General features: G+C 38.1%; 1 protein-coding gene and 1 long non-coding RNA gene across 3 annotated transcripts; one reads left to right on the forward strand and one right to left on the reverse strand.

Annotated features, from left to right (window-relative positions):
- Nucleotides 1–616: 616 nt before the first annotated feature.
- Nucleotides 617–26,608, reverse strand: LOC106873378 (glucose-6-phosphate exchanger SLC37A4). Of its 2 annotated transcripts, XM_014920712.3 has the most exons (10): nucleotides 26,473–26,608; nucleotides 19,239–19,376; nucleotides 12,407–12,501; nucleotides 10,097–10,232; nucleotides 9,499–9,621; nucleotides 6,957–7,115; nucleotides 5,230–5,315; nucleotides 4,922–5,035; nucleotides 3,852–3,990; nucleotides 617–1,019 (listed from the first exon to the last, which is right to left on the reverse strand). In XM_014920712.3, exons 1-10 carry the CDS (start codon nucleotides 26,606–26,608, stop codon nucleotides 844–846), a joined length of 1,302 nt encoding a protein of 433 aa, XP_014776198.1. In that variant the 3' UTR covers nucleotides 617–843. The 2 variants fall into 2 exon arrangements, with proteins under 2 accessions (XP_014776198.1, XP_014776199.1); XM_014920713.3 differs by lacking the exons at nucleotides 10,097–10,232; nucleotides 12,407–12,501.
- LOC128248323 (uncharacterized) lies at nucleotides 7,303–9,972 on the forward strand. The gene is made up of 2 exons (XR_008264559.2): nucleotides 7,303–7,463; nucleotides 8,390–9,972. It is a non-coding gene; the product is annotated as an uncharacterized LOC128248323 (long non-coding RNA).
- Nucleotides 26,609–26,743: the final 135 nt, after the last annotated feature.

Below are 26,743 nucleotides of genomic sequence, written 5' to 3' on the forward strand. Positions count from 1 at the left end.
TGCGTGTCACTGACAAATTGCGTGTATTTGTAAAACTAAAAAATTATGTGTGTGTGTGTGTAAAGTTGACAGATATTTTAAGTGTAATATTGATAAATTGTCTGTGTGACACTGACAAATTGTGTGCGCAGATACTGAAAAACTGTTAAGTGCAACACTAACAATTTGCCTCTGTTTGACACAGACAAATTGTCTATGTAACACTAACAACTTGACTGTATGCAACACTGATAAATTGTATGTGAATTTGTGACAGCGACAAGCAGCTTTTTCAAGAAGATGGCAAATTACTTTCTTTCTTTCTTTTTTCTTTAATGACAATGACAGATTATCTTGGAAAAATACCAGAAGTTGTGATTAACTTTGAAGAGAACTGGTGCAGGTGAAGAAAAGAATTTGTTAAAATATAATGTTAATAACTGTTCTAGATGGCAGTAAAAATTTGATAGTTTGGTTTATGGCAGTAAATCCTGTGGTTTTTAACTAAAGAGTTAAACATAACCATTATTAGTTAATGACAGCTTCAGCTGAGCTCATTATTATTAAACATCATTTATTCAAACAGTTTTCAAATACTCGGTTAGTAATGTTAATTGTAATGAAATGTGAGGTCGACTTTAAAAAAATAAATACTTTTTTATTCTCCAATTATGTAAGTAGTTGCTGCAATTTACAATCATAGCAACAGTGATTTTGTTAATGCACTCAATGACAACAAAAATACACACAAAACAAGTTGCTATTTTCCAAGAGTCCTCAAAACCAAACATATTGAAAGCGTAGCTGTGTAGCAGCACTCCAGTATTTGAGGAAAATTTTGATGGATGTATGAACAATCAGGTTTCAGGATGTTTTATCTCTTGTGTTGTCTTGTTGTTTCAGTTGACATTGCATACGGCCCAGCTGCCAGAGTAAGGCCAGTGCAATAACAGATGAATAGTTAATGTACACAAATGTTTGATGCCACCCTCGTTGACTGGCCAGATACGTAACCGGTAAGCCAGCGATCACACCACCAGCTAAAAAAGACAAATTAGAGAAATGAAAAAAATTATTTTTATTGAAGGATATAAATGATGACTGATTTTTAAAATATTATTTTAATATTTCAATAATATTTTAAATATCTAAATATCATTTTAACACAAGTTAAAGACTAACAAAACATTCACAGAATGGATTTGGTAGATGGAAACTGAAAGAAGCCTGTCATGTGTATGTGTATATATATATATATATATATATATTCATCTTTGGGGAGGGGGATCTTTGTGTCTGTGCGTGTCCCCCACCCTGCTTGACAACTAGTGTTGGTGTGTTTACATCTCCTATAACTTAGTGGTTTGGCAAAAGAGACCCATAGAATAAGTACCAGGCTTAAAAGATAAAGTACTGGGGTTGGTTCATTCGAATAAAAAATTCTTCAAGGCATTGCCCCAGCATGGCCAAGATAACTTATGCTGATATAAAATTAGAGATTTGCTTGATGGCTTATCCAACCGCCTGGCTAAATAAGCTTATCAGACAAACATAAAATCCTAGTCGATATGAATTTTATATGAAAGAATACATATTTACAAATATTACATACTTAAGGCCCATTTTCTTCATAAGGAACCACTGTTTTAGATTAGCTTGTTCTACGATTAACCTTTTAGCATTTAAATGTAATGTTCATTTATTCACATTGTTTTGAATTAATTATGCATCATCTCACAGCTTCGAGATTTTGATGATGTGACTGTTTATTTTTAGAATGACATTGTAGGCTAAGTGTGAGAGGCTGGATCTGGTCAATTTGAACATAAAACAGGTAAAATATTTGGGCCAGATATAGCTGGTTTAATGATGTTCCAGTCTCAATCTTTTATTCATAAAATAATGTATCTTAGATGTCATTTTTTTTATATGACAATAGAACTTGATTTGATGAAGATATGGCTACTATTTTTAGCAAGTCACAAAACCATGTAAAGCCTCCCTTGACAGCTTGTTTTCCATAACATTATGATAAAGATGTACAATATCTTTTATTAAAATATGATGCTATGTGACTTCAAAATTCTCTATTCAAATGGACTTTCAGATATTCTGACTCAGTGCACTTAGCCATTGAGTTATAATCCTTAATCAGGGCGGCCCTTTGCATCCCTCAGTTTGTTAAGCTTGCAACAGATTCCATTCTCATTTACATATGAATGATTAATAGCAAAGAGTGTACTCATGCATGTATAAAAATTGGTGTTCAAATACAACCAAATTTTAGAAAAAAAAAAAAAAAACCTTTTCCATTTATAATAAATTTATAAGCACTATGTAACAAACTAGCTACTCACTGGAATTGTTAGTCAACATAATATACCTGCTGAACCAAAGACTATCACACCTAGTTTCAATAATACATATGAAAATAAAGTGGATGCAGTTTTATTGAACACCTGGAATTAATTATTAATACAATTGTTCTGGCTATATTGATATACTAATATGTCTATTGATGAACAGTTTTTAAAAGAAAATTGCAACTTGTGTTGTAACAGGCATGGCTGTGTTAAGAAGCTTGCTTCCAAACTGCATGGCCTTGAGTTCAGTCCTACTGCATGGCACCTTTGGGAACATTGTTCTACTATAGTCCTGGACTGACCAAAGCATTATGAGTGGATTTGGTAGATGGAAACTGAAAGAAGCCCATCATATGTATGTATACATATATATATATATAAGGTGTGTTATGAGCATTTATAGAACATGTATCCTTCAGTTATCTAGCCATTGGAAATTCCTATATCTTTTTCCATGTTATAGAAAAAAGCTTTCCATCTCATGCGCTTAATGAGGTCTGTAATTTTCAATGGCCAAATAACTGACGAGATGGCGGCGTGGGTTTCCGCCCCAGCATCCAAAACTCAGAGTTTTATCATGGCCACCGAATAATTGTCACATATTTTTACAGATAAATTCCTCTATTTACATAATATCAAGTTCTCATTCTTTCTTTTGTTATCCTTCCTATCAATATATATACATATATATATATATATATATATATATATATATAGGGGGAAGTCAAAAATTATCTGCACTTTGCCATAACATATCTCTATTATTGTCACACTGCTTTCTGCACATGTGTGCTTATAGTTGGTACTATCTTGGTCACATGATAGGAGTTTGAACCTGATTATGACATTTTTCTTTCTGGCTTTACAGTGTCAGCATGGCCACTCCACTAGCAAGTTGCACCAAAGAAGAACAAAGAGCAGTGATCCAATTTCTCTGGTCGATAAGTGTGTCAGGTGCTGAAATTCATCAGAGGTTTTTAGCACAATGCATGGACAGTGTACTACTGCATAGAAGTGTGCATGAGTGGATCGCGAACTTTATAAGTGGCTGGACAAGCATGACACACAAAGAGGGAGCAGGATGACCGTCAACCTCCACCACTGATGAGAAGATTCAGCAAGCTGAAAGGATGGTAATGGTGAACCGGTTCACCATTACCATCTCTCGGATCACTGCTCTTTGTTCTTCTTTGGTGCATGTTGCTAGTGAAGTGGCCATGCTTACACTGTAAAGCTAGAAAGAAAAATGGTGCAATCAGGCTTAAAATTCGATCACGTGACCACAATAATACTAACTATAAGCACACATGCGCAGAAGGCAGTGTGACAATAATAAACGTATATTATGGCAAAAGTGTGGATAATTTTCGACTTTTATATTTGATGATGATGATATTGTTATACACACGATTTCACGTCAAGAATCTTGCAAAACAAACACATAAATATCACACACACACACACACACACACTTATAAAATATATCAAATATAAATTGCAAATTTTTACTATTTCCAAAAGCTGAACAGACGGAAGAAGCAGCACCACACATATGTCCTGGCACCGATTCCAAAGCAGCAACTCCACTAATTGTGAGAGGACCATACACAAAGAAGCCGATAGCGAAACCAACCAGAACAATAAATATCTGTAAGAATAAAACAAAAGATTAGAATAAATAATTAAAAGAAAAAAAAAACAATCTGCAAAACACAAACCCCATCTTAGTTGCTGCTATTGCTGTTTAACCCTAGGTCAACACCTATTAGGTAGATCTATCATCAAAGCCAATTTATTAATGAATATCTAATCTTTTATGTTTTACTTGTTTCAGTCATTAGACTGTGGCCATACTGGGGCACCACCTTCAAGAGTTTAGTTGAGCAAATCCCAGTCCTTATTTTTAAGTCTTGTACTTATTTTCTTGGCATCGTTTGCCAAACTGTTAAGTTATATGGACATAGACTAATAACAGTTGTCAAGTGGTGGAATGACAAAAATAAAGGCACACACACACACACACACAGAGATATATACACACGACAGGCTTCTTTCAGTTACCATCTACCACCAAATTCACTCCTAACACCAACCACTCCACAGAGTGTACTGGTTGTCTTTTGTGTGTTAACAGTACAGGTGCCTTTTGCATGTCACTGGCACAGATGCTCTTTACATATCACTGGCACAGGTGCCTCCCACAATATGTATTAAATAATGGTTTCTAATTTAGTCACAAAGCCAGTAATTTTGAGAAGAAGGGATTGGTCAGTACCATCAACCCAGTACTTGACTGGTACTTTATTTTACCAACCCCAAAAGGATGAAAGGCAAAGTTCGCCATGGCAGGATTTGATCTCAGATTGTAAAGAACTGAAAGAAATACCACAAAGCATTTTTACCACTGCTCCAACAATTTTTTCAGCCTACCACTTTTTTTATTCTTTTTTTCTTGAGCCCAAGGATTAGGTTATCTGGTTTACATGGTGTAAAAGTGACCGATATTATAACAAGCCCTCCTTTCACCACACACTCTGATGCCCCTAAGTATGCATGATAAATAAAACAAGTATATTTACCTCATTAGAATAATAATGGATGTGATGAACGAAGAGGTAGAGGGATAGAGTGACACCGAAACTAAAGTTCCGGGCAACGTTTAGACGGCATTTGACTCTGCTGACAGATCCCGGCTATGAGGAAACAAACAAAATAAATAAAGGAATAAATAAATGAATAAATAAATAAATAAAAGGTATACTTAATTTTATGTTTTCTTTTTTAATGGTTAAGGAAGTTAGAAGCAATTCATTGAAATGGAATATTTAAACATTGAGATTTTGTCTAAAAAACAAAAATAGGAAAATGTGAAAGTAAGTTTGCTCACACTTGTGCTAGCTTTGTCAGACCAGATTCCAGAGACAATAGAACCTACAATACCGCCAACCTCCATACTGGATGCTACCATGCTACCTATAAATGAAAAAAAAGAAACTAATAAATTGTCATGAAAATAAAGAATCATCATCATTATCGTTTAACGTCCGCTTTCCATGCTAGCATGGGTTGGACGATTTGACTGAGGACTGGTGAACCAGATGGCTGCACCAGGCTCCAATCTGATTTGGCAGAGTTTCTACAGCTGGATGCCCTTCCCAACGCCAACCACTCCGAGAGTGTAGTGGGTACTTTTACGTGCTACCGGCACGGAGGCCAGTCAGGCGGTACTGGCAACGGCCACGCTCGAAATGGTGTATTTTACGTGCCACCTACACGGGAGCCAGTCCAGCGGTACTGGCAACGATCTCGCTCGAATGTCTTTTCACGTGCCACCGGCACAAGTGCCAGGAAGACGACGTTGGTAACAATCACGTTCAAATGGTGCTATTTACGTATTGCTAAAATATTCCAAATTTAGAGCTTGTTGCTGTTTAGTTCTAGGTTAGCCTTGATCTAAAGGTGTTCCAGCTATAGCTATCCATTTTTTAAAGATATAAATGTAACTAGGACTACAATATTCAATGTGTCCTTACTTGTTTAGCCCCAAGTCAGTCCTGATGCAGTAGGCTTATGATTAAAGGCATTCCAACTGTAACCATCCTGTCTTTGTTTTACAAATACAATTTATCTAAGACTACATCACCTGATATATCTTTTTAGAGTGTGATTTAAGGGAGTTGTAAGAGCTATTTCTAGCAGGTTGAATGACTGTATAAGAAGCATTTTTGTTGGTTTGTAATGAATGTTACCACATGTATATTCACATATTCAAACCAGGATTTTTACAGGAATGGATGATTGGATAAAATATTGATCTCAAATTTTGGTAAAAGACCAGCAATTTTTGGGGAGGGGTAACTTCAGTTATATCGATCCCAGTGTTCAACTGGGACTTATTTTATTGACCCCAGTGTTCAATTGGTACTTATTTTGTCAACCCTGAAAGGATGAAAGGCAAGTCAACCTTGGCAAAAAATGAATGGATAAGATATTATTGTTATGTGGTTAAAAAGTTTGTTTCCCACATAACAATGCCTGTTCAAGCTAACACAACGAAAAACATTCTATCATTTAAAAAAGAACACCAGCTGGTAAAAGACATTGGCAGATATTTTACTAGATTCTTGATTATTTTCAAAATTAACTGAAATTCGTGGAGTGTATTTTGTAATAAGAAATAGATTAGGTACCTGCGGAATGCAGATTTCAAACTAAAAAAAAAAAACGAAAAAAACATTGAATTAAAACTGAAACCAGATTATGAGAGAGGAGATATGGAATAAACTAAAAATATAAGGTTTGATGGCGAAAGATTATTGTATTTATTTTTTTAAAATACCTAAATAAAACAACCACAAAATAAAGATAATCAAATTTGAAGGCTTTAAGTTAAGATCAGATTTTTCCAAGTGAAAATCTAGAGATTACACGTGAAATGCTGTTTGAAGAAAAATACAACAAAAAAAATAAATAAATAAATAAGGGGCTTTGGAAAGAAGATGAAAGAAAAAAAGAAGGAAACAATAGGAGAAAGAAACAAAGAGAAAAAAGATGAAGAAAGGGACAACAGTTGCAGCAGCAGGTAATAAAGAGGAGAAAACTCTGTCAACTTACCTAGTATGGGACTTAACTGCTTCTCTTGGATCAGATACAAGTGACTCCAATCCATCATACATGTACGGATACCACAGAGAAGCAAATAGCTTATTCCCAACAGAAAAAGAAATGGATCCAGAAACACAGATGTTACTTGTGAAATGTTAGTCTCATTTTCTTTCGGAAAAGAGGAAGTAAAAAAAAAAAACAAATGGTAAATTATAAAAATAGATTGAATTTGATAGTTGAGAGTGTGTCATCACACTTGATGCAGAAAAATTAATAACAATTTACTTGTAAGTGATAAAAAAAGAAAAAACAAAACAAAAATGTTACCTTTCACCTTTTATTTCTTTCAGCCATTGGACTGTGGAAATGCTGGGGCACCACCTTGAAGGGTTTTGATGAATAATTCAACTACAGTACTTATTTGTTGTGATGGACCGACGTCCCATCCAACGAAACTGAGAAACTGGCCTTCTTGAGCCAGGCGTGGCCCAAGAAGGGAAAAACAACAACTTATCTGTAAGTCTACTACTTATTCTATCAATCTCTTTTGTCAAGTCGCTAAGTTATGGGGGCATAAACAAACCAATACCATTTGTCAAGCAGGGATGGGGGACAACATATGATGCAAACACAAAAATACACACACAACCATACACACATACATACACACACACGCATGCATACACGCACACACACATACATACATACACACACACATACATATACGCATGATGAGCCTGTCTAGACATGCAACTATATGCATGAGAATACAAACATAAAACAAACCATACAAATCTGCACATATACATACATACATACATACATACATACATACATACAAAAATACCCTGTTGATGCTGTTGAAATTCCAATGAAGGAGCCTTGGATCATCATCATCATCATCATCATCATCGTTTAACGTCCGCTTTCCATGCTAGCATGGGTTGGACGATTTGACTGAGGACTGGTGAAACCGGATGGCAACACCAGGCTCCAGTCTGATTTGGCAGAGTTTCTACAGCTGGATGCCCTTCCTAACGCCAACCACTCAGAGAGTGTAGTGGGTGCTTTTACGTGTCACCCGCACGGAAACCGGTCCTTTCTCTATTGGCAAGAAATCTTGAAATAAAACTGAATAATGACATACATACATACATAATACATTCATACATACATACATACATACATATTTACATATTAATACGTACATAAGTACATACATACATACATACATACACACACACATACATACATACAACAGACTTCTTTCAGTTTTTGTCAACAAAATCCAACCACAAGGCTCTGGTCAGTCCAGGGCTATTATAGAGAAGACAATTACCCAAGGTGCTACACAATGGGGCTGAAGCAAGTGTACACATTTGTTTTTGTTTATTATATGGGGTGTTCAGGCTAAATTTGATTTTTTGTCTCCTTTTTTTCAGGAACAGTTTCATGTGTTAGTGAACAGTTTGCAGTGTTGGAGAGCATAAAAACTGAAGTTGTAGTTGGCATGGAGGATTGAAAGCCATCTGAATACTGAAAAAGAGTTCCTGTATCGTGATGGTTTGTGCCAGGTATCAACATTCTGACATCATGACAGCAGCTCAATGCTCTGTGAATATTGTAAAGGCCTGAAAGATATAACATGGACAGCTACAACGGAGACTACAAAGCCGTGACCAGCAGGAAGAAACACATGCTGGAATTCATCCCCACATCTTTGAACAGGGCCTAAGGTTCAATTCATACAGCTACGTGAAGTTGCTGGAGACTGTGGTCAATCTTTGGGTGAAGAGAGTTGCTGCTGGAAGGTCACATGTGTGGCAGCAGGATCTGACTCCTTACCATACCTCTGGAAAGAGTCAGAAGTTGTTGTTAAACAACTTCACCAGACCCAATTCTAGCCTCCTAATTCCCCTGATTGTAATCCCATGGAAATGTGAAGAAGATACATCAGCTTGTGCATGAGGATAGACAGAGGACAATCAACAACGTTTTGAAGCATTTGAGGGAGGATAATTTGGTGAAAGCAAACCAGGTCTGTGGAACACAAGAATTGGATTCTTCGTGATGACAATGCACCCTGTCATCAAGCTCCTCTCAATAGTGAGCTTCTCACCAAAAACAACATGGTATCACTTCTGCACCCACCCTATTCACCAGATTTAGCACCTATGGACCTCCATCTCTTCCTTCAAGATGAAAATGTAGCTCAAAGGTCACTGTTTCAACACTGTTGTCACAATCAAGGGCAAATAGCAGAAGGTCCTCCACCCACTTACAGAAAACAACTTCCAGACCAGATTCCAGAAATGGTAGGAACTCTGGGACCAGTGTACTGCCACACAAGGTGACTATTTCAAAGGAGATGACGTTAAAACTTAGGTAAATAAGTTATTTTTTATTAGATGTAACTAGTCTGGGAACTTTTTGATACCATCTTGCACATAGGCATATGTATATACACATTTATACAAGTGCGTGCATGTTTTTGTGTGTGTGTGTACTTTCTTGTATTTCCATTCTTAGCAAGATTAAGAAATGTTCTTACTTTTGTTGAGGGATTTGTTTTTGTCACCAGAATGTTCTTCCAGATAGTTTTCCAAACCAAACTTCGATGGATCTTCATGCAGTGTGACAATAAATATGGCAGCCAGTAACATTGCACTACAAGCTGAAGGAGAAATACAAGATGTAAAAAGAAATCATTGAAATATCCAACCCACCCATCCATCAATACACACACACACACACACACACACACACACACACACAATGGGTTTCTTTCAGTTTCCGACTACCAAATCCACTCACATGGCTTTGGTCAGTCCAAGGCTATAGTAGAAGACATGTAGTTGAAAAGCAGACGTTAAATGATGATGATATACTTGAAAAAATGAATAGAAATTATTAGGTATTTACAAATAAATACCTAATGATTTATAAATATCTAATTATCAAATTGGAAAAAATATCAGAAAAGTCATTTCCATTCATTTTTTCAAATACATAATACTGTACCAAGGACTTTCTGTTTCTTATTCTTTGTGTGTGTGTGTGTGTGTGTGTGTGTAATGAAATACCAATTCTGCAGATTCCACTGCTTTTATTGAAGGATAGAAAATAAAATAAAGACATGTAATTGTTACCTGGGATTATCATTCCTAATCTCCACCCGTAGTGAAGTGCAATGGTTGTGATGAAGAGAGGACCAATACTGCCAGATACATTGATGGATGTTGATAGTATGCTCCACACGGTAGCGAAGTTATCAGGAGGGAACCACTGGGTAGATCACAGACAGAGAGAGAGTGAGTAAGAGGAGAAAGAGAGAGAGGGGGGGTGAGTGTGAAAGTAAAAGAGATGAGAGTTTGGTAAAAGTAGGAGGGAAAAGAGAAAGGTAAAGAACAAGAAGGAAAGAAAAAATGGAAGAGTAAAATGTGAGAGAGAGGGTAGAAGGAGAGAGAGAGATTGTGTGTGTGTACGACAGATATAATAGTGGAAGAAATATACAAGGGGATGCTGAAAAGTTCCTGGCTTTAAGGGTATTGCAAAGGCCTGGTTGGAGGACCAACCTTCCAATTTATTTTATAGAACTTAGAAAATCTGAAGGACCTCTGCAATAATCATGTGAATCTGAGAAGGGAATATGTTGAATAAAATCATAATTAACTGATTTTCTTTTACCCAAAGCCAGGAACTTTTCAGTACCCCCTTGTATGAGAGAGTAGGAAGGAGTTACAGAGAGACAAGTCTTGAGAGGGTGATACAAAAATGACAATCTGAGAGGGATAGGCACCAGAATTGAAAAGAGTGTTAGTGGGAGGTATAGACACCAGAACTGAAGAAGTGTTAGTGTGAGAGTGAAAGAGATAGTAGTTGTTGGCACTCCGTCGCTTACGACGTCGAGGGTTCCAGTTGATCTGATCAAAGGAACAGCCTGCTTGTGAAATTAACGTGCAAGTGGCTGAGCATTCCACAGACACGTGTACCCTTAACGTAGTTCTCGGGGATATTCAGCGTAACACAGAGTGACAAGGCTGACCCTTTGAATTACAGGCACAACAGAAACAGGGAGTAAGAGTGAGAGAAAGTTGTAGTGAAAGAGTACAGCAGGATTCGCCACCATCCCCTGCCGGAGCTTCGTGGAGCTTTAGGTGTTTTCGCTCAATAAACACTCACAATGCCCGGTCTGGGAATCGAAACCGTGATCCTATGACCGCAAGTCCGCTGCCCTAACCACTGGGCCATTGCGCTTCCACTGAAAGAGATAGACTAACAAGAAAGAGAACTGGTGAAATTGAGTGAAAGAATGATAGCGAGAAAGACAGAAAAGAGGCAGTTTAGAAAAGGAAGAATCAGTGAGGTGATAAAAATAAGAAACTACATGAGCATGAAAATCCAATTACAACAATGATTAATTAATTAATTAGTTATGTAGTTAAATAAGTGTCTTTGTTAGAGCAATGCATTTTACAGTTAAACATTCTTGTTACTACGAAAGTAGGATTAGAAAATGATTTTGGGGTTTGTATTTAGCGTTTGTTAGTCAAGCAAATTGGAACAGAGTTGTGTACCTTGTTCATGGCTGTAGTATGATCTGAACTTCTGACAATGTGGTCAGAAGTCCATCTCTTTAACCTCACAACTAGTCTTTAAAGTTATACATGATCAAATGAAAATAAATTTAGATGTGATAAAAACTTCAGTTAGACGCTGTTTTTATTGTTAAGCCTCATGTCAGCTAACTAGGCTCTCCTACCAATCAAGAAGTTGGCATCAACCCTTTTGTCACCATATTTCTGCTGAAATACATTGCTTTGTTTCAATTAATTTAAAACAATTATGAAGAATTTACTAAGTTAACTTTGTCATTATTAAGCTGGTGTGTGGCGAGCTGGCAGAATCGTTAGCACGTTGGACGAAATGCTTAGCACTATTTCTCCTGTTGCTATGTTCTGAGATCATGTTCTGCCAAGGTTGATTTTGCCTTTCATCCTTTCTGGGTCAATAAATTAAGCACCAGTAAAAAACACTGGGGTCGATGTAATCGACTTACCCCCTCCTCACAATGGCTTCCCTTGTGGCAAAATTTGAAACCATTATTAAGCTGCTGTTTGAAACATAAATTATGATGGAATTTTGATGTGAGATTTTAATTTAAATCACCTTAAAACAGGGAGCTTTTATCACAGAACCAAGGTGATCTCAGGCAGATTTATATCAAATGGATTAACAAAAGGGTTATCCAAGAGTTATTGGCATTGAAAAAAGGATCCAACTGTAAAACACAAGTTACAGCAATTCCTGCAAATACTGACATTTGTAAATCTAATCTACCAATAGGAATGAGAGAGAAAGAATGAGAACAGATCTGTGAAAGAGAGAATGAAATTTGATCATCTAGATTAAAAACAAAACAAGAAAAGACAATGAAGATGATATTTAATAATACTTACTGCCATTAATATTTTAGCACAAGCTGGCCAGGACAATCCTTGACACAAACCATTAAGAAACCACAAAATTGAAAACATCCAAACAGAATTAAAACCTGCGTGTGTATATTTGAAAAATGACAATGAGAAATAAAGAAAACACTGAAAAGAAATTTCACAAAGGGAAATTAAAAAAATAAACTGAAATACTGTATGGCTTCTAATCTCGATATAATAACAATAACAACCAATATAAATATTGGTTGGTTGATTTCTCTAGTCATGCTTTACATTGTTTGGAAATAAGGAGGAATGAGAGAGTTAGATAGATAGATAGATAGATAGATAGATATATATAAAGGGAGAGAGAGAGAGTGTGTGTGTGTGTATAAAAGATAAAGACCCCCTTCAGTCATGAATGATTGCACCTAGAAGGCAAGGCTGTTTATGGAAGACCATCAGTTGTCCATGCATACCAGCCTCTCTTTTCCATGCCACTGATGTTATGTAAGAGAAAGGCAAAGGCTGATATAGCTTGGCACTAGTGACATCACAACTCATTTCTATAGTTGGGTGAACTGGAGTAACATGAAGTAAAGTGTCTTGCTCAAGAACACAACACACAGCCCAGTCCAGGAGAGCCTGATGCTCTAACCACTGAGCCATGTGATTTCATTTAGGAGTTAACCCTTTTGTTACCATATTTCTGTCAACATATGCTGTCTTTATTTCAACTAATTTTCAAAATAGTGAAGAATTTAGTAAAATAACTTTCTCATTTTCAAGCTGGGGTCTGGAACAAATTAGTATAAACTTCTAATAGAAAATAATAATTTAGACTACATTAGAATAGTAAGTTTATGCCATAGATCTTGGGGCGTTCTCAGGCAGATTGGTACCAAAAGGGTTAAGGCAAAAAGTTCCCTGCAATTCAGCATGAAGGTTTTATTTCTAAAAAAATATATTTTTATCAGTTTTTTTTTTCTTTTTATACTTTGTCATAGGATTGATGTTGTCAACTTCAATATACAGCCTAATTGATTTGAAAAGAGGTAAAATAAAAAAAAAAACTATTTATGAAGGTTAGTAGCTAAAATACAGAAATGAAAAATTTGAAATTAAATACAACATCCAAACAGCACATTACTGCCATATCTGATTGGTAGATAACTGAATTTGATCCAATAACAAAGGGAAGATACATGAAAAGGTGAAAATACATTGATTAAAATATATGAGACTAACCAGAAATGTTATTACTTTGACTATGTACGAAGAGTCAGTTGAGAACTTACTAAAATTAAAATACTCATTATTACTGTATTTTAACGTGCATAGGGAACCCTCGTGTATAAGGAATACCCTCATTTTTGGGGCTTAAAATTTGGAAAAATGGTTTTGTAAAGGATTATGATACTATCCATGTATAAGAAACTCCCATATTTTTTTAACCTAATTTTTGACAAAAAAGGGTTCCTTATAAATGTTAAAATATGGTAATTGATTAATCAACAGATATGTAACTAAACTAATAATGTGCTTGTGTGAACATCAAAGAATGCAAACATCTCACTTCATAATGAAATTGGAAATTTTTTGAGCAACAAACAGGGTGATATAAGGTGCAAACATGATTCTCAACCACATGGTTTTGGGTTCAGTCCTAACATGTAGCACTTTGGAGAAACATTGTTTACAATAGCTCTATAGCCCCAGGCTGACCCAAGCCTTGTGAGTAAATTTGGCATGCAGAAACCTTGTTGTACACACTGTGTGTGTGTCTGCACGCATGCGTGCACATTTGTATGTTTGTGTTTTCTTGTCTTGACTGTAAATGAACATCTCTATTATACAAGTGATGTTATTTCATTTCCAGTCTTCTGTGAAAACATGTCCGGCCATGGGGGTAATATTACCTTACTTGGAAACAGGTGAAGAATGATGACAGAAAGGCCATTTGGCTGCAGAAAATCCATCTCAATGAATTCTGTCTGACTTGTGCAAACTTGGAAAAGTGGACAGTAAATGACATGTCAACAACTGGTAAATATCTTCTTTATGAAACCAGAAATATTCTTCAATAACAATCAACATTAATCACCACTTAACAGCCATTTTTCCATGCTTGTGAGGGTCATATGGAATTTATAGTCAAATTTTCTAAGGCCAGATGCCCTTCCTGTCACCATCTGTTACCTGTTTCTAAGCAAGGTAATAATTACCCATGGCCAGACATGTTTTTCACAGAAGACCAGAAATGAACAACATCACTTATATGATGGGGAAGCTTGTTTACAGTCATCACATGATGTCAAGACATGGGTACACACAAACACACACCTACATACAAACATACATACCTAACTACCTACCTACATACCTACCTACATACCTACATACCTACATACATGTATACAGACAGTGAAAATTTGTAAGATATTCCAAAAATTCTCCATCTCAGATTCTTATATAAATAGATTCACACACTTGGGTGTATGCATCAACAGCTCAACCAACACACCAACTCAACCACATATTTACAAACACTGGGGGGAATTCTCTTAACTCAAAAAGTCTTGTCATTTTGTTAGCAACTGATTTGTACTCTCTCAAGAAGAACTTAAATTAAACTCAAAGAAACACACACACACATGCATGCACGACAGGCTTCTTTCAGTTTCTGTCTATCAAAACTGCTCACAAGGCTTTATCAGCTTTGGACTAATAATAGTAGGAGACACTTGCCTAAAGTGCTATGCTATGGAACTGAACCTCAGACCACTTGGTTGGGAAGTAAGCTTCTCAACCATACAGCCAATCCTCCGTTTATTGAATTAAATAATTGCATTGGACTTGAGACAGATGGAACAAATAATGTTAGTGGGTGACATAATTTAGTGCTTTCAAGATTCAAAACCATGAACACAAATATTCCAGACACAAGATATACATGCCAAAGTCTAGCTCAATGCTACCAAATGGCATTTACTTGCTTACCTGCTATTTTAACTTTTCTTATATCAGAGGTTCCAAACAAATTTAGTGTTAGCAGCCCCATCATCGTTGTTACAAGAAAATTTAAAATTTATTCAATAATGAATGATGGAAATAGATGCTGCCAAAGAGGTGGTGTCAGATCTTGGGATAAACATCAAACTCTCCCAGGGGCATGGAAGTGTGAATTGAAAGAAAAGAGTGATGATGACACAACGCAGTGATTGAAATGATTGATGCTGATGATTCACCAGAAGAGGCCATCTTCAGAAAATCCTGAGTTTCATGGGTATTTTTGATAATAATATTGCTATACGGCAGCGAGACATGGACTGTGTACGCCCGCCAGGGGAAACGGCTCAACACCTTCCACCTCAGAGGCCTCCGACGCATACTCTGCATCCTCTGGCAAGACAAAGTAACCAAGACTGACGTTCTGTCTCATGCTGGCCTCCCCACCATGCTCACCTTACTAAGACAACGTCGGCTGTGTTGGATTGGCCACGTTCGCAGGATGGAGGATGGTCGGATCCCAAAGGATGTCCTTTACGGAGAGCTTGTCGCAGGGCAGCGAAACATTGGCCGCCCGAAGCTGAGGTACAGGGACATGTGCAGGAGGGATATGAAGGCACTTGGTATCAACACCAATTCCTGGGAGGATCTCGCAGCCTATTAAACTAGCTGGAGAGGCACTCTTCACAAACAACTGCAGACCAGCGAAGAGAATTTGAGGGTGGCAGCAGCTGAAAACCGAGCCTGCAGAAAAAAAATGACAGACTGGATTCAACGTATAGTTGTGACCTCTGCAAACGAGACTGCCACTCTCGCATCGGTCTCTACAGCCACAGGAGGCGTTGCAAAAACTGAATAGACAACTCAACAGATGAATGACATCATCCATGGTCAGCCATTACCAATGGAGGCCTAAATGTATTGCAGGATTTAAGGTGGAATTGTTAGCATGCTGGGAAAAATGCTTAACAGCATTTCATCTGTCCTTACATTCTGAATTTAAATTCCACCTAAGTTGACTTTGCCTTTCATCCTTTCAGGATCAATAAAAAAAAATACCAGTTGAACACTGGGGTCGATTACATCCCCAGTGAAACCAATATTATTGCATGATCAACTGAACAATGCTGTTAAGTGGTTAACTGAAATTTTTGATTTCTAATGGAAATATTCCACAATATCTGATACTGAGCAACAAAAAGAATAACATAAGGGTTAGCACACCAGTACTGTACTGCAACGTAAATGCAACATTTACCATCAAGACATAAAAATTAATTTTGGAAAATAAGAACCAAAACCTTTAGAATTGCTAAGATTATTGAGATAACAAACTTTGTGAGATATTTCCAAATGTTGGCATTAGCTTGAGAATACCATTTTCAATTCCAGTTACTAAAGCATTGACAGAAAGCACTTTTAGCAAACTCAAACATATCAAAAATTTTTTAAGGTGCACCATATCTCAAACAAATCTTGTTGATTTAGCAAGACTGGGTACTGAACCAAGCATTGCCAGAGAAATTGATTTTAATAGCATTATTAGAAATTTTGCAGCTGAAAAGAAAACCCAGTAAAGCTTATTTCATTAGCTGATTAGGTTTATTGTTGCTTTTATGCATATTGTTATCTGGTCATTCTGGTGCAGAGGCAATAAAGCGTTTACAAAAATTTACCAGAGTTCATGTTCTGATGGCCTGAGATTAGCCATCACATTCGATTATGCTTTCATAATCATGCATCAAAAGTCGTCAACTTTGCTTGTATTTTATCATAACCATATTTTTCTACAAAGAAGGAAAAATGACAACTTCAAAATTTTATATGATGTCATTTCTGTTATTGAAAAGATTTAACTGAAGATATAAGAGTCTCAAATTTTAAACTTAATCGAATATATGAAGTTTTCAATTTAACCCACTCCCCCAGAAGATGGTGGTGACAGCCATCTTGTTCCACCTTAGAAAATTTCCCTCAGGTGCCTTGGGGTCTATAATACCTCCTTAGAACTATATAGATTTGTTATTTCGAGCGAGATCATTGCCAGTGCCGATGGACTGACTCCTGTGCAGGTGACACGTAAAAAACACCATTTTGAGTGTGGCCGTTGTCAGTACCCACCCGACTGGCCCTTGTGCCAGTGGCACGTAAAAGCACCCACTACACTCTTGGAGTGGTTGGTGTTAGGAAGGGCATCCAGCTGTAGAAACTCTGCCAAATCAGATTGGAGCCTGGTGTCGCCTCCTGGTCCACCAGTCCTCAGTCAAATCATCCAACCCATGCTAGCATGGAAAGCGGACGTTAAACGACGACGATGATGATGATTGTGAGTTAAATTTCCACAATATAATGACAATGAGAGAGTACCAACCAGTTCTTTATCAACTTAGCCATTTTTTTTCTCTCTCAGTGCTTCTAATATTACTTGATTTTCTTCAATGGTGGGAAAAACTGAAGTAAATACAGAGGAGTTTGCACAAATGAACATAACAAGCATTTCAAGAGATTCCAATGCCAAATTAAAAATCTTCCAATGGACAAAATCTAAAAACTGATGAGCAAATAAGGGAACCTTTATACAACTGTTTGCCCTGTCAGAAATAGTAACCAAATCTCCTTCAACTCATTACATTGCAATTTAAAAAATTTACCAAGATATACTGGTTGATGTAGTCTGAAATACACAAGGATAGGATGGCCACACATTCAATGAAGGAACCACTATGAGGGGTTGCTAAAAAGTTCCTGGCTTTGAGTAAAAGAAAATCAGTCAATTACGATTTCATTCAACATAATCCCCTCTCAGATTCACACACTTATTGCAGTAGTCCTTCAGTTTTTCTAAGCCCTGTAAAAGAACTCAGAAGGTTGGGCCTCCAACCAGGCCTTTCACAATATGATTAAAGTCAGGAACTTTTCAGCACCTCCTTGTACATGGTCATTTGATCTTAAAAAAATAGCAACTTGGGTCTGTCATGAGCCCTAGGATTCAAATGGCCAGAACTTAACCTGGTTTTCATGGTGCATAAATGACTGAAATTACATTTCCTGCTGAACTGGACACCAGTTCCTCATAGGGTTAACTTCCCAGCTTTAACTGGAACTCATTTTATGGTTGAGTAAACAGGAGCAGCATGAAACAAAGTGTTTTATTCAAGAACATAAGGCACTGCTTTGTCTGAGAACTGAGACCATGAGAGCAACACCCTAACCACTAGGCCTTGCAAATCCAAATAGCAAATAAATTTCCTTCAAATCACACCTCTCATCTTTAATAAAGAACAGACATGCTAACTATTGTAGTCCTACAGAGCCGTATGGTTACAGATCTGTTCAGTAACCACTCAGAAACCAGTCAATAAAGAAAACCATGTTAGAGATTCAGTTTAGATTCCAAAATCCATCACCATCCCTAACCAGCATGTCACTCAATATTAGTGTCTTTCATTCTGGTTCTTACATTCAGAGTTCAAATCCTAACAAGATCAATTTTGTCTTTTACCTTTTCAAGGTAAATAAAATGAAGTCTGAGTCAAACACTGTGGTCAGATACAACCTTCCCAAAAATGAATGACATTCTTCCAACATTAGAAATCAAACCACAATTGTTGGGCAAAAACTCTGTGTTATCTATCAAGAAAGGAGGGTTTCACAGGAAGAGTTGGAACTAACAAAAAAAAAAAAAAAGAAAGAGAAAAGAAAAGAAAGATGAGAAGAAATACATTAAATATGTTTAGAGTTCTTTGTTAAGAAAGGAAGGAAAATATAAAATATTTAGAGCTCTCTCCTAAGAAAGGAAGAAATTTCATCTGTACAGAGTTGGGTTTATTTTCTTAGGTTTACTTACCTGTAAAAGCAAAAGCTGTCAGAGCCGACCCAATGAGACTTATTTGTAACAACAACTTTGGTCTGTACTGGTCAGCTAAAAAGCCACCAATAAACTTACTAACTGAGTAAGCAATGCATTGGCTGCTGGTCACTAGGCCTGTAAGAAAAAAATAGTGACCAATGGTGACAATTCAAAAGACAACAATACTTATTTTACAATAATACATCTAATTTCATGTCCTATTTCATTCACTCCTTTGTCCTATTCTTTGAAAAATGCACCCATTAGTATAAAATTTTTGCCCTCCAATTATTAAGAACTAATCTGAACATTAACCCTTCACTTATCCTTGTCCCTTAGTCTACAATGGTTTATATTTTATTGTATTTTATTGGCATTAGGAAGGGTATCCAACCATAGAAACCAAGCCAAATCAGACTGGTGCCTGGTACAGCTCTCCAGCTTACCAGTTCCAGTCAAACTGTCTAACTTATGCCAGCATGGGAAATGAATACTAAATGATGATAATCTTTAGAAGAGTCTTGCTAATAGTTCTGATACTCCTCACCTCCCTCTCTCTCTCTCTCACACATACATATACACACACACTTTTACTCCACCTCTCTAATTAACTAAAGTATAACAAGCGAACAAACAAGCAGATTATTATTATCATTTCGGTTCCCGCAACGAGGAGGGAACCAGACTGCTGGAGTTCTGTGATGCAACCGATCTTATGGTCTGCAATACCAACTTCAGGAAACCTGCCAGTCACCTAGTCACCTACCGCTCCGGCAGACACTCTAGCCAAATCGACTACATCCTCTCCAGAAATAGGGAAAGAGGGCGGCTTATAAATGCCAAAACCTACCCTGCCGAAGAATGTACCCCACAACATAGATTAGTAGTTAGCGACTTTGGGATCAAGGCAAAATGGGTGCCCAGAATTAGACAGGCTTGGAGGAGAAGGGTGTGGAAGCTTAAAGACCCTGCAAACGGACAGAGACTTAGAGACAAGTTACTTGAAGCATTTAACGAAATAGAAGGGGATATAGCATCATACAACGTGGAAGACAATTGGAGATTTCTGCGGGACAACCTGTTGAAAGCCACCGACCAGATTTGTGGGTGGTGTAAGGTCCCCTCCCGACCCAGAGTAACGTGGTGGTGGAACAAGGAGGTAGACAGGGCTATTAGACAAAAGAAACAGGCTTGGAAGGACTGGAAGAACGGTGGTAGCAGGGAATTGTACCAATGTGCCAGAAGGGAGGCTAGGCGACAGGTTTATTTAGCCAGAGGGGAAGCAGATAAGGAAAGATTTGCCAATGTTCTGCGCCGTGAGGACCAAAGACTCGAGGTATTTCGTGTTGCAAGACAGTGTAGGAGAGAGAATAGTGATGTTGTAGGAGAGAAATGTGTTCGCATGGATGATGGTACGCTTGCATTAAATGAGGATGCAAAGAAAGAGGTCTGGAGATGCCACTACGATAGATTGCTTAATAAAGAGAATGAATGGGAGAAAGAGAGCCTGCCGTATATCGACCCAATAGAGGGAGCAGCTATCCGAGTTGATAGTACCAGGGTAGATAAAGCAATTAAGAGTATGAAGACCGGGAAAGCCCCCGGCCCATCAGGAATCACTGCAGAGATGCTCAAAATATCTGGCAGTGTTGGCTATAGCCTAGTCACCCGTATTACGAACCAGGTGATACACGAAGGAGTCATACCCAATGACTGGTGTAGCAGCATCATAGTCAACTGCTACAAAGGTAAAGGTGACGCTTTAGATACAAATAATTACAGAGGCATCAAGCTGTTAGATCAGGTTATGAAAGTTACAGAGAGGGTCATAGCCCAACTAATTAGGGAGCGAATCAATTTAGATGAGATGCAGTTTGGGTTCGTGCCAGGTAAAAGCACTACTGATGCCTTATTTCTAGTGAGACAGTTGCAGGAGAAATACCTAGCTAAGGATAAACCTCTGTACCTGGCTTTCGTTGACATGGAGAAAGCCTTTGACAGGGTCCCCCGATCCCTTATCTGGTGGTCAATGAGGAAACTTGGGATAGAAGAATGGTTAGTGAGAGCTGTGCGAGCCATGTACAGAGATGCTGCCAGTAAGGTGAGGGTTGGAAATGAGTACAGCAATGAATTCCGGGTAGAGGTAGGGGTCCACCAAGGTTCCGTCCTCAGCCCCCTCTTATTTACCATAGTCCTCCAGGCAATCACAGAGGAGTTCAAGACAGGTTGCCCCTGGGAGCTCCTCTATGCTGATGACCTTGCCCTAATTGCGGAGTCACTATCAGAACTAGAGGAGAAGTTTCAGGTGTGGAAGCAAGGTCTAGAATTGAAGGGCCTTAGAGTCAACCTAGCTAAAACCAAAATCCTAATAAGTAGGAAGGTAGATAAAACACAAACCCCTTCAGGTAGATGGCCCTGCTCAGTATGTAGAAAAGGAGTAGGTAGTAACTCTATAAGATGTACCCGGTGCAAGCTATGGACACATAAGAGGTGCAGCAACATCAAAGGCAGGTTAACTAGCAAGTTAGTTTTTGTTTGTGGCAGATGTTCAGGTGCAATAAAGACTGCAAACAAACAGGAAACAACTTCTATCTCATTCCAGGGTGAAAAACTAGAGGTAGTCGATAGCTTCCGCTATCTGGGCGACCAAGTTAGTAGTGGGGGTGGGTGCGCTGAAAGTGTAGCTGCTAGAATAAGAATAGCCTGGGCAAAGTTTAGAGAGCTCTTACCCCTGCTGGCGACAAAGGGACTCTCACTCAGAGTAAAAGGCAGACTGTATGACGCATGCGTACGAACAACCAAGCTACATGGCAGTGAAACATGGGCTGTAACTGCTGAGGACATACGTAAGCTCGCAAGGAATGAAGCCAGTATGCTCCGTTGGATGTGTAATGTCAATGTGAATACCCGTCAGAGTGTAAGTATCTTGAGAGAAAAGCTGAACATTAGAAGCATCAGTTGTGGCGTGCAAGAGAGACGATTGCGCTGGTATGGACATGTGGTGAGAATGGAGGAGGATAGCTGCGTGAAAAAGTGCCACACCCTAACAGTTGAGGGAACCCGTGGAAGAGGTAGGCCCAGGAAGACCTGGGTTGAGGTGGTGAGGCAAGACCTTCGTACATTGGGCCTCACCGAGGCGATGACTACTGACCGAGACCTTTGGAAATGTGCTGTGCGTGAGAAGACCCGGCAAGCCAAGTAAGATCGTTGCCAGTGCCCCTGGGCTGGTTCTTGTGCGGGTGGCACATGAGATGCACCATTTTGAGCGTGGCCGTTGCCAGTACCGCCTGACTGGCTCCCGTAGGATTTTCGAGCGAGATCGTTGCCAGTGCCCCTGGACTGGCTTGTGCGGGTGGCACATAAAAGACACCATTTCGAGCGTGGCCGTTTTCGTGCGGGTGACACGTAAAAGCACCCACTACACTCTCTGAGTGGTTGGCGTTAGGAAGGGCATCAAGCTGTAGAAACTCTGCCAAATTAGACTGGAGCCTGGTGTTGCCATCCGGTTTCACCAGTCCTCAGTCAAATCGTCCAACCCATGCTAGCATGGAAAGCGGACGTTAAACGATGATGATGATGATGATGATGTAGTGGTAAGCTAGCAGAATCATTAGCACGCTGGCAAAATGCTTAGCCGCATTTTGTCTGCCTTTACATTTTAAGTTCAAATGCCACCAAGGTCGACTTTGCCTTCCACTCTTTGAGGGTCAATAAAGTAAGTACCAATTAAGCACTGGGGTTAACGTAATCAACTTACTCCTCTCCCCGAACTTGCTGGCCTTGTGCCAAAATTTGAAACTACCCCATCATTATCATCGTTATTATTATTGCCATGGTTTTCAGGTCCTACAACCAGTGGCGTATGGTGGTTGTTATATCGGGTGTGACGAAAGATTGCCGGCAGAGGTAAAGAATACGTACACCACTCGTTTTTGGCGTAACAAAAACTATAACCCTAATTTTAACCCTAACCCTAAACACCGGGTGTACGCATTCTTTACTTTCGCTAGATTGCCAACAAAAGTTTTCCATTAAGATTTGTGATTAAATTAATGAGTAAGGTTAATATTTATAATGAATTTGCCATTTTCGATGGGAGTGCAGTGCACACCTAACACACCGGAATATAACAGTAAATTTTCAGATTAACACCCGCACGATCTTCACTAGGATGTTAGGGTTAGGGTTTTAGGGTCAGGGTTACGGTTAGGGTTAGGAAACTCCGTCCCTAACCCAAACCCTCACTTTAACCCAAACCCTAACACCCTAGTGAAAATCGTGCGGGTGTTAATCTGAAAAGTTACCAAATATACGCCTCTGCTGCCAGCCCTCACCCAACCACATTTTGAGAGATAATAGACTTCCTATAAGTTTCTGTGTAACCATTTTACTGTGAACCATTCACACTAACAAAAATTGTTAGGATGTCGTCAATTGTCAAATCAATAGTTATCTAATGTTTTATAAACAATAAAAAGGAGCAATCAGATGCTTTACTTTCTGTAAGAATTTCATTGGAGATGAATGCTTTCTTTGAACTAATATTTTTCTATAAGACCTTTATTATAAGCATACAAATAAGATAGGAAGGTGAACATGCACTTTATGGAGCTAAAAGTACTAAATCCGAAACTACCGGCCTGAATCTGAAACTAAACTGTTGTAACCATAACATATAGGTAATGTACAAATAGTGGAGGCGCAATGGCCCAGTGGTTAGGGCAGCGGACTCGCGGTTTCGATTCCCAGACCGGGCGTTGTGAGTGTCTATTAAGCGAAAACACCTAAAGCTCCACGAGGCCCCGACAGGGAATGGTGGCGAACCCTGCTGTGCTCTTTCACCACAACTTTCTCTTACTTCCTGTTTCTGTTGTGCCTGTAATTCAAAGGGTCAGCCTTGTCACACTGTGTCACGCTGAATATTCCCGAGAATTACGTGAAGGGTACACGTGTCTGTGGAGTGCTCAGCCACTTGGACGTTAATTTCACGAGCAGGCTGTTCCGTTGATCGGATCAACTGGAACCCTCGACGTCGTAAGCGACGGAGTGCCAACAACAACAAATGTACAAATAACAAATAATTAGTGTATCAATACCGAGAGAATAGCCATACATTTTGCATCTATATGTTAAAGGGTTACACACACAAAAAATGTACTCAAGGAACCCCTTTTCCACCGCTCACGGTTAAGATCTAATGCTTGTACTTTATTTGTTTAAAACCAATTTAACTCTGATCGAGCGTTTTTAATTCATATTTGGGTAGAGATGGACTATATGTAATCTGAACCTTTCCCCCGCTTATTTATTAATTTTTTTTTACGGAATCCCACGTTTTAGGCTATGGAGATTCCGATTCTGAAAAAAAAAATTTTGAAAAATTTCAATCCCCCCCCCCACCAAGCAGGCTATTTACATGCTAGAAATAACAGCCAAATCTCACAAAACTAGTGTTAGGGTTAGGTTTAGGGTTAGGGTTAGGGTTAGGGTTACGGTTAGGGTTTGAGTTAGGGTTAGGTTTACCCTGTGGATCTATATAAAAACCGGGAGGGGGGGGGGAAATCGAAATTTTGAAATTGAGATTTTTGGAAATCTTTTTTCAGAATCGGAATCTCCATAGCCTAAAACGTGGGATTCCGTAAAAAAAAAAAAAAAAATTTAAAAGGGGGGGGTATACCCAGATTACATATACTCCATCTCCACCCATATTTGTATCCTTTTTCTGAAGATAGCAGGGTGTGTGATTTGAGAGAGAGTTGACTGCTATCTCGACAGTATACAGTTTACCCATGCGTGCAAACGCAAGAGACGCATATTTTTCGTCTTGGCAACAGCTCGGTTGATTCACAAATAAATAAGAGTGCCTCAAAAGTCATTAGAGAGGTTTCCCAGCGCCCTAAAACTTTCTATGATACTATAACAATTTATTGTTGGGTTTCTATTGATTAAATAAAGTTCAACCATAAAATTTGAGAAATAAGCAAAACTATAGGCTTATAGTGTTTGTGATTTTAACTTGGAAGAGCGGAGTTTTGAAAATTCACAGCTTTCTTCCTAAAAGTTTCACTTAAATAAGAAACAGAATGATACGTTGTGACAGGTATCGGGTATAAAGTTCATTTTTAAATAGGAACTGCAAGCCGGTGTCGATTTAAGTACCCGAGGGTGCATACAGGGTTCCACTTCTTGTTGCCTTCTAAAAACTCAGCTAGAAATCTTGACTACATTTATTGTCCTGGATTAAGAAAACGGTAAAATATACTGATTTCTTACAAAGGTACAAACCACACATTTGTAGGAGAAAAATGGTTGTACAACACGCATGATCTTCTCGTAAGTATTATGTAAATCAAACTGAGTTGTGAAGTAGTTTATCAGAGTTTAAGGGGAGGGACTATCGCTTGTCATAAATTGCCGAAATAAATTATAATGCGTGTTTTCATTAATACAGCAAAATAAAATTTGCCTTTAACTACTAATGTGTATTCGTCAATCTATAAGCACCTAATCATTTGTATCGCAATACCGTTTAACTACACATACATTACTACCATAATAAGACTTCTAATCTGTGACAACTTGTTGGCACCATTATATAATATCTGTTTATTATTCAGAGCCAGTGAGGGGAGTTTCTACGTGGTTGTTCACAACCCGTTAGCAATAGCAGCTAAATCTCTCTTAAATGACAAATACTGTGAACCGCCTTTAAAAATTAAAGGACATCAGATATTGTGGTCTTGGATACATTATGTCAGACAATAGATGAGATGTTCGCGTTCAGAATACCTTTTGATCATAAGCATACTTAATCAACGCTGACCAAGGGCTAAAGAACTGCAATGAAACAATCATTGCAAGCATACCAGATATTTTTTTACGAGAAAAAAGATATTATATAATCGAAGGAACAGAGCTCAGTATATGATCGGTACTTATTTTACTAACCAGAAAAAGACAGCTTTAACATGTTTTTAAAGCATGAAGTCATACATAGACGACTAAGAATTGAAACTATACCACCGGCTTTCGTATCAAATAGAGGTTATTATATAAACATAAATAGATGCCATCCTATTCATTATCTTGTTCGGTGTTATTTTAGGCATAACATTAAAAGTAAACAAATGACAATTTTATACATCGTGCAATAAAACAAGAAACATAAAAAGCAGAATAAACCAGTCAAATAACAGATTTCCCCCCACCGTTTTCAAATGTCTCAACTCACCCAGCTGGCTTCTTTCTACACCCGTAGAATTAATAACATCTGGCAGGACAAAAGTAAAAGATTTCCGAACGAAAACACTCAAACCATATCCGATAAAGAGACTGGCAAGCTGTAACAACTGTCGAAAATTAGCCATAGCTATGTCTCAACAAATAAAATATTTTAAGGAGAAAATATCAAAACCTAAATTTTCAAATCATTCAACAGCATTTAAGACGTTCATCGTATGAATGAATGGTGTTACAAGCATCGTCATGATTAAAATGTCACA

Source organism: Octopus bimaculoides, chromosome 7 (genome assembly GCF_046866305.1).
Source record: "Octopus bimaculoides isolate indiv1 chromosome 7, ASM4686630v1, whole genome shotgun sequence".
Lineage (NCBI taxonomy): Eukaryota > Metazoa > Mollusca > Cephalopoda > Octopoda > Octopodidae > Octopus > Octopus bimaculoides.

What these genes read in the sequence shown, in the direction of transcription:
- LOC106873378 (XM_014920712.3), bottom strand. Translation starts at nt 26,608, where the DNA reads ATGGCTAATTTTCGACAGTTGTTACAGCTTGCCAGTCTCTTTATCGGA. An exon ending in ATTAGGAATGATAATCCCAG is followed by an intron (nt 9,622 to 10,096) that starts GTAACAATTACA and finishes TTTCTCCTTCAG; the next exon opens with CTTGTAGTGCAATGTTACTG. An exon ending in CTGTTCAGCTTTTGGAAATA is followed by an intron (nt 1,020 to 3,851) that starts GTAAAAATTTGC and finishes TGTCTTTTTTAG; the next exon opens with CTGGTGGTGTGATCGCTGGC.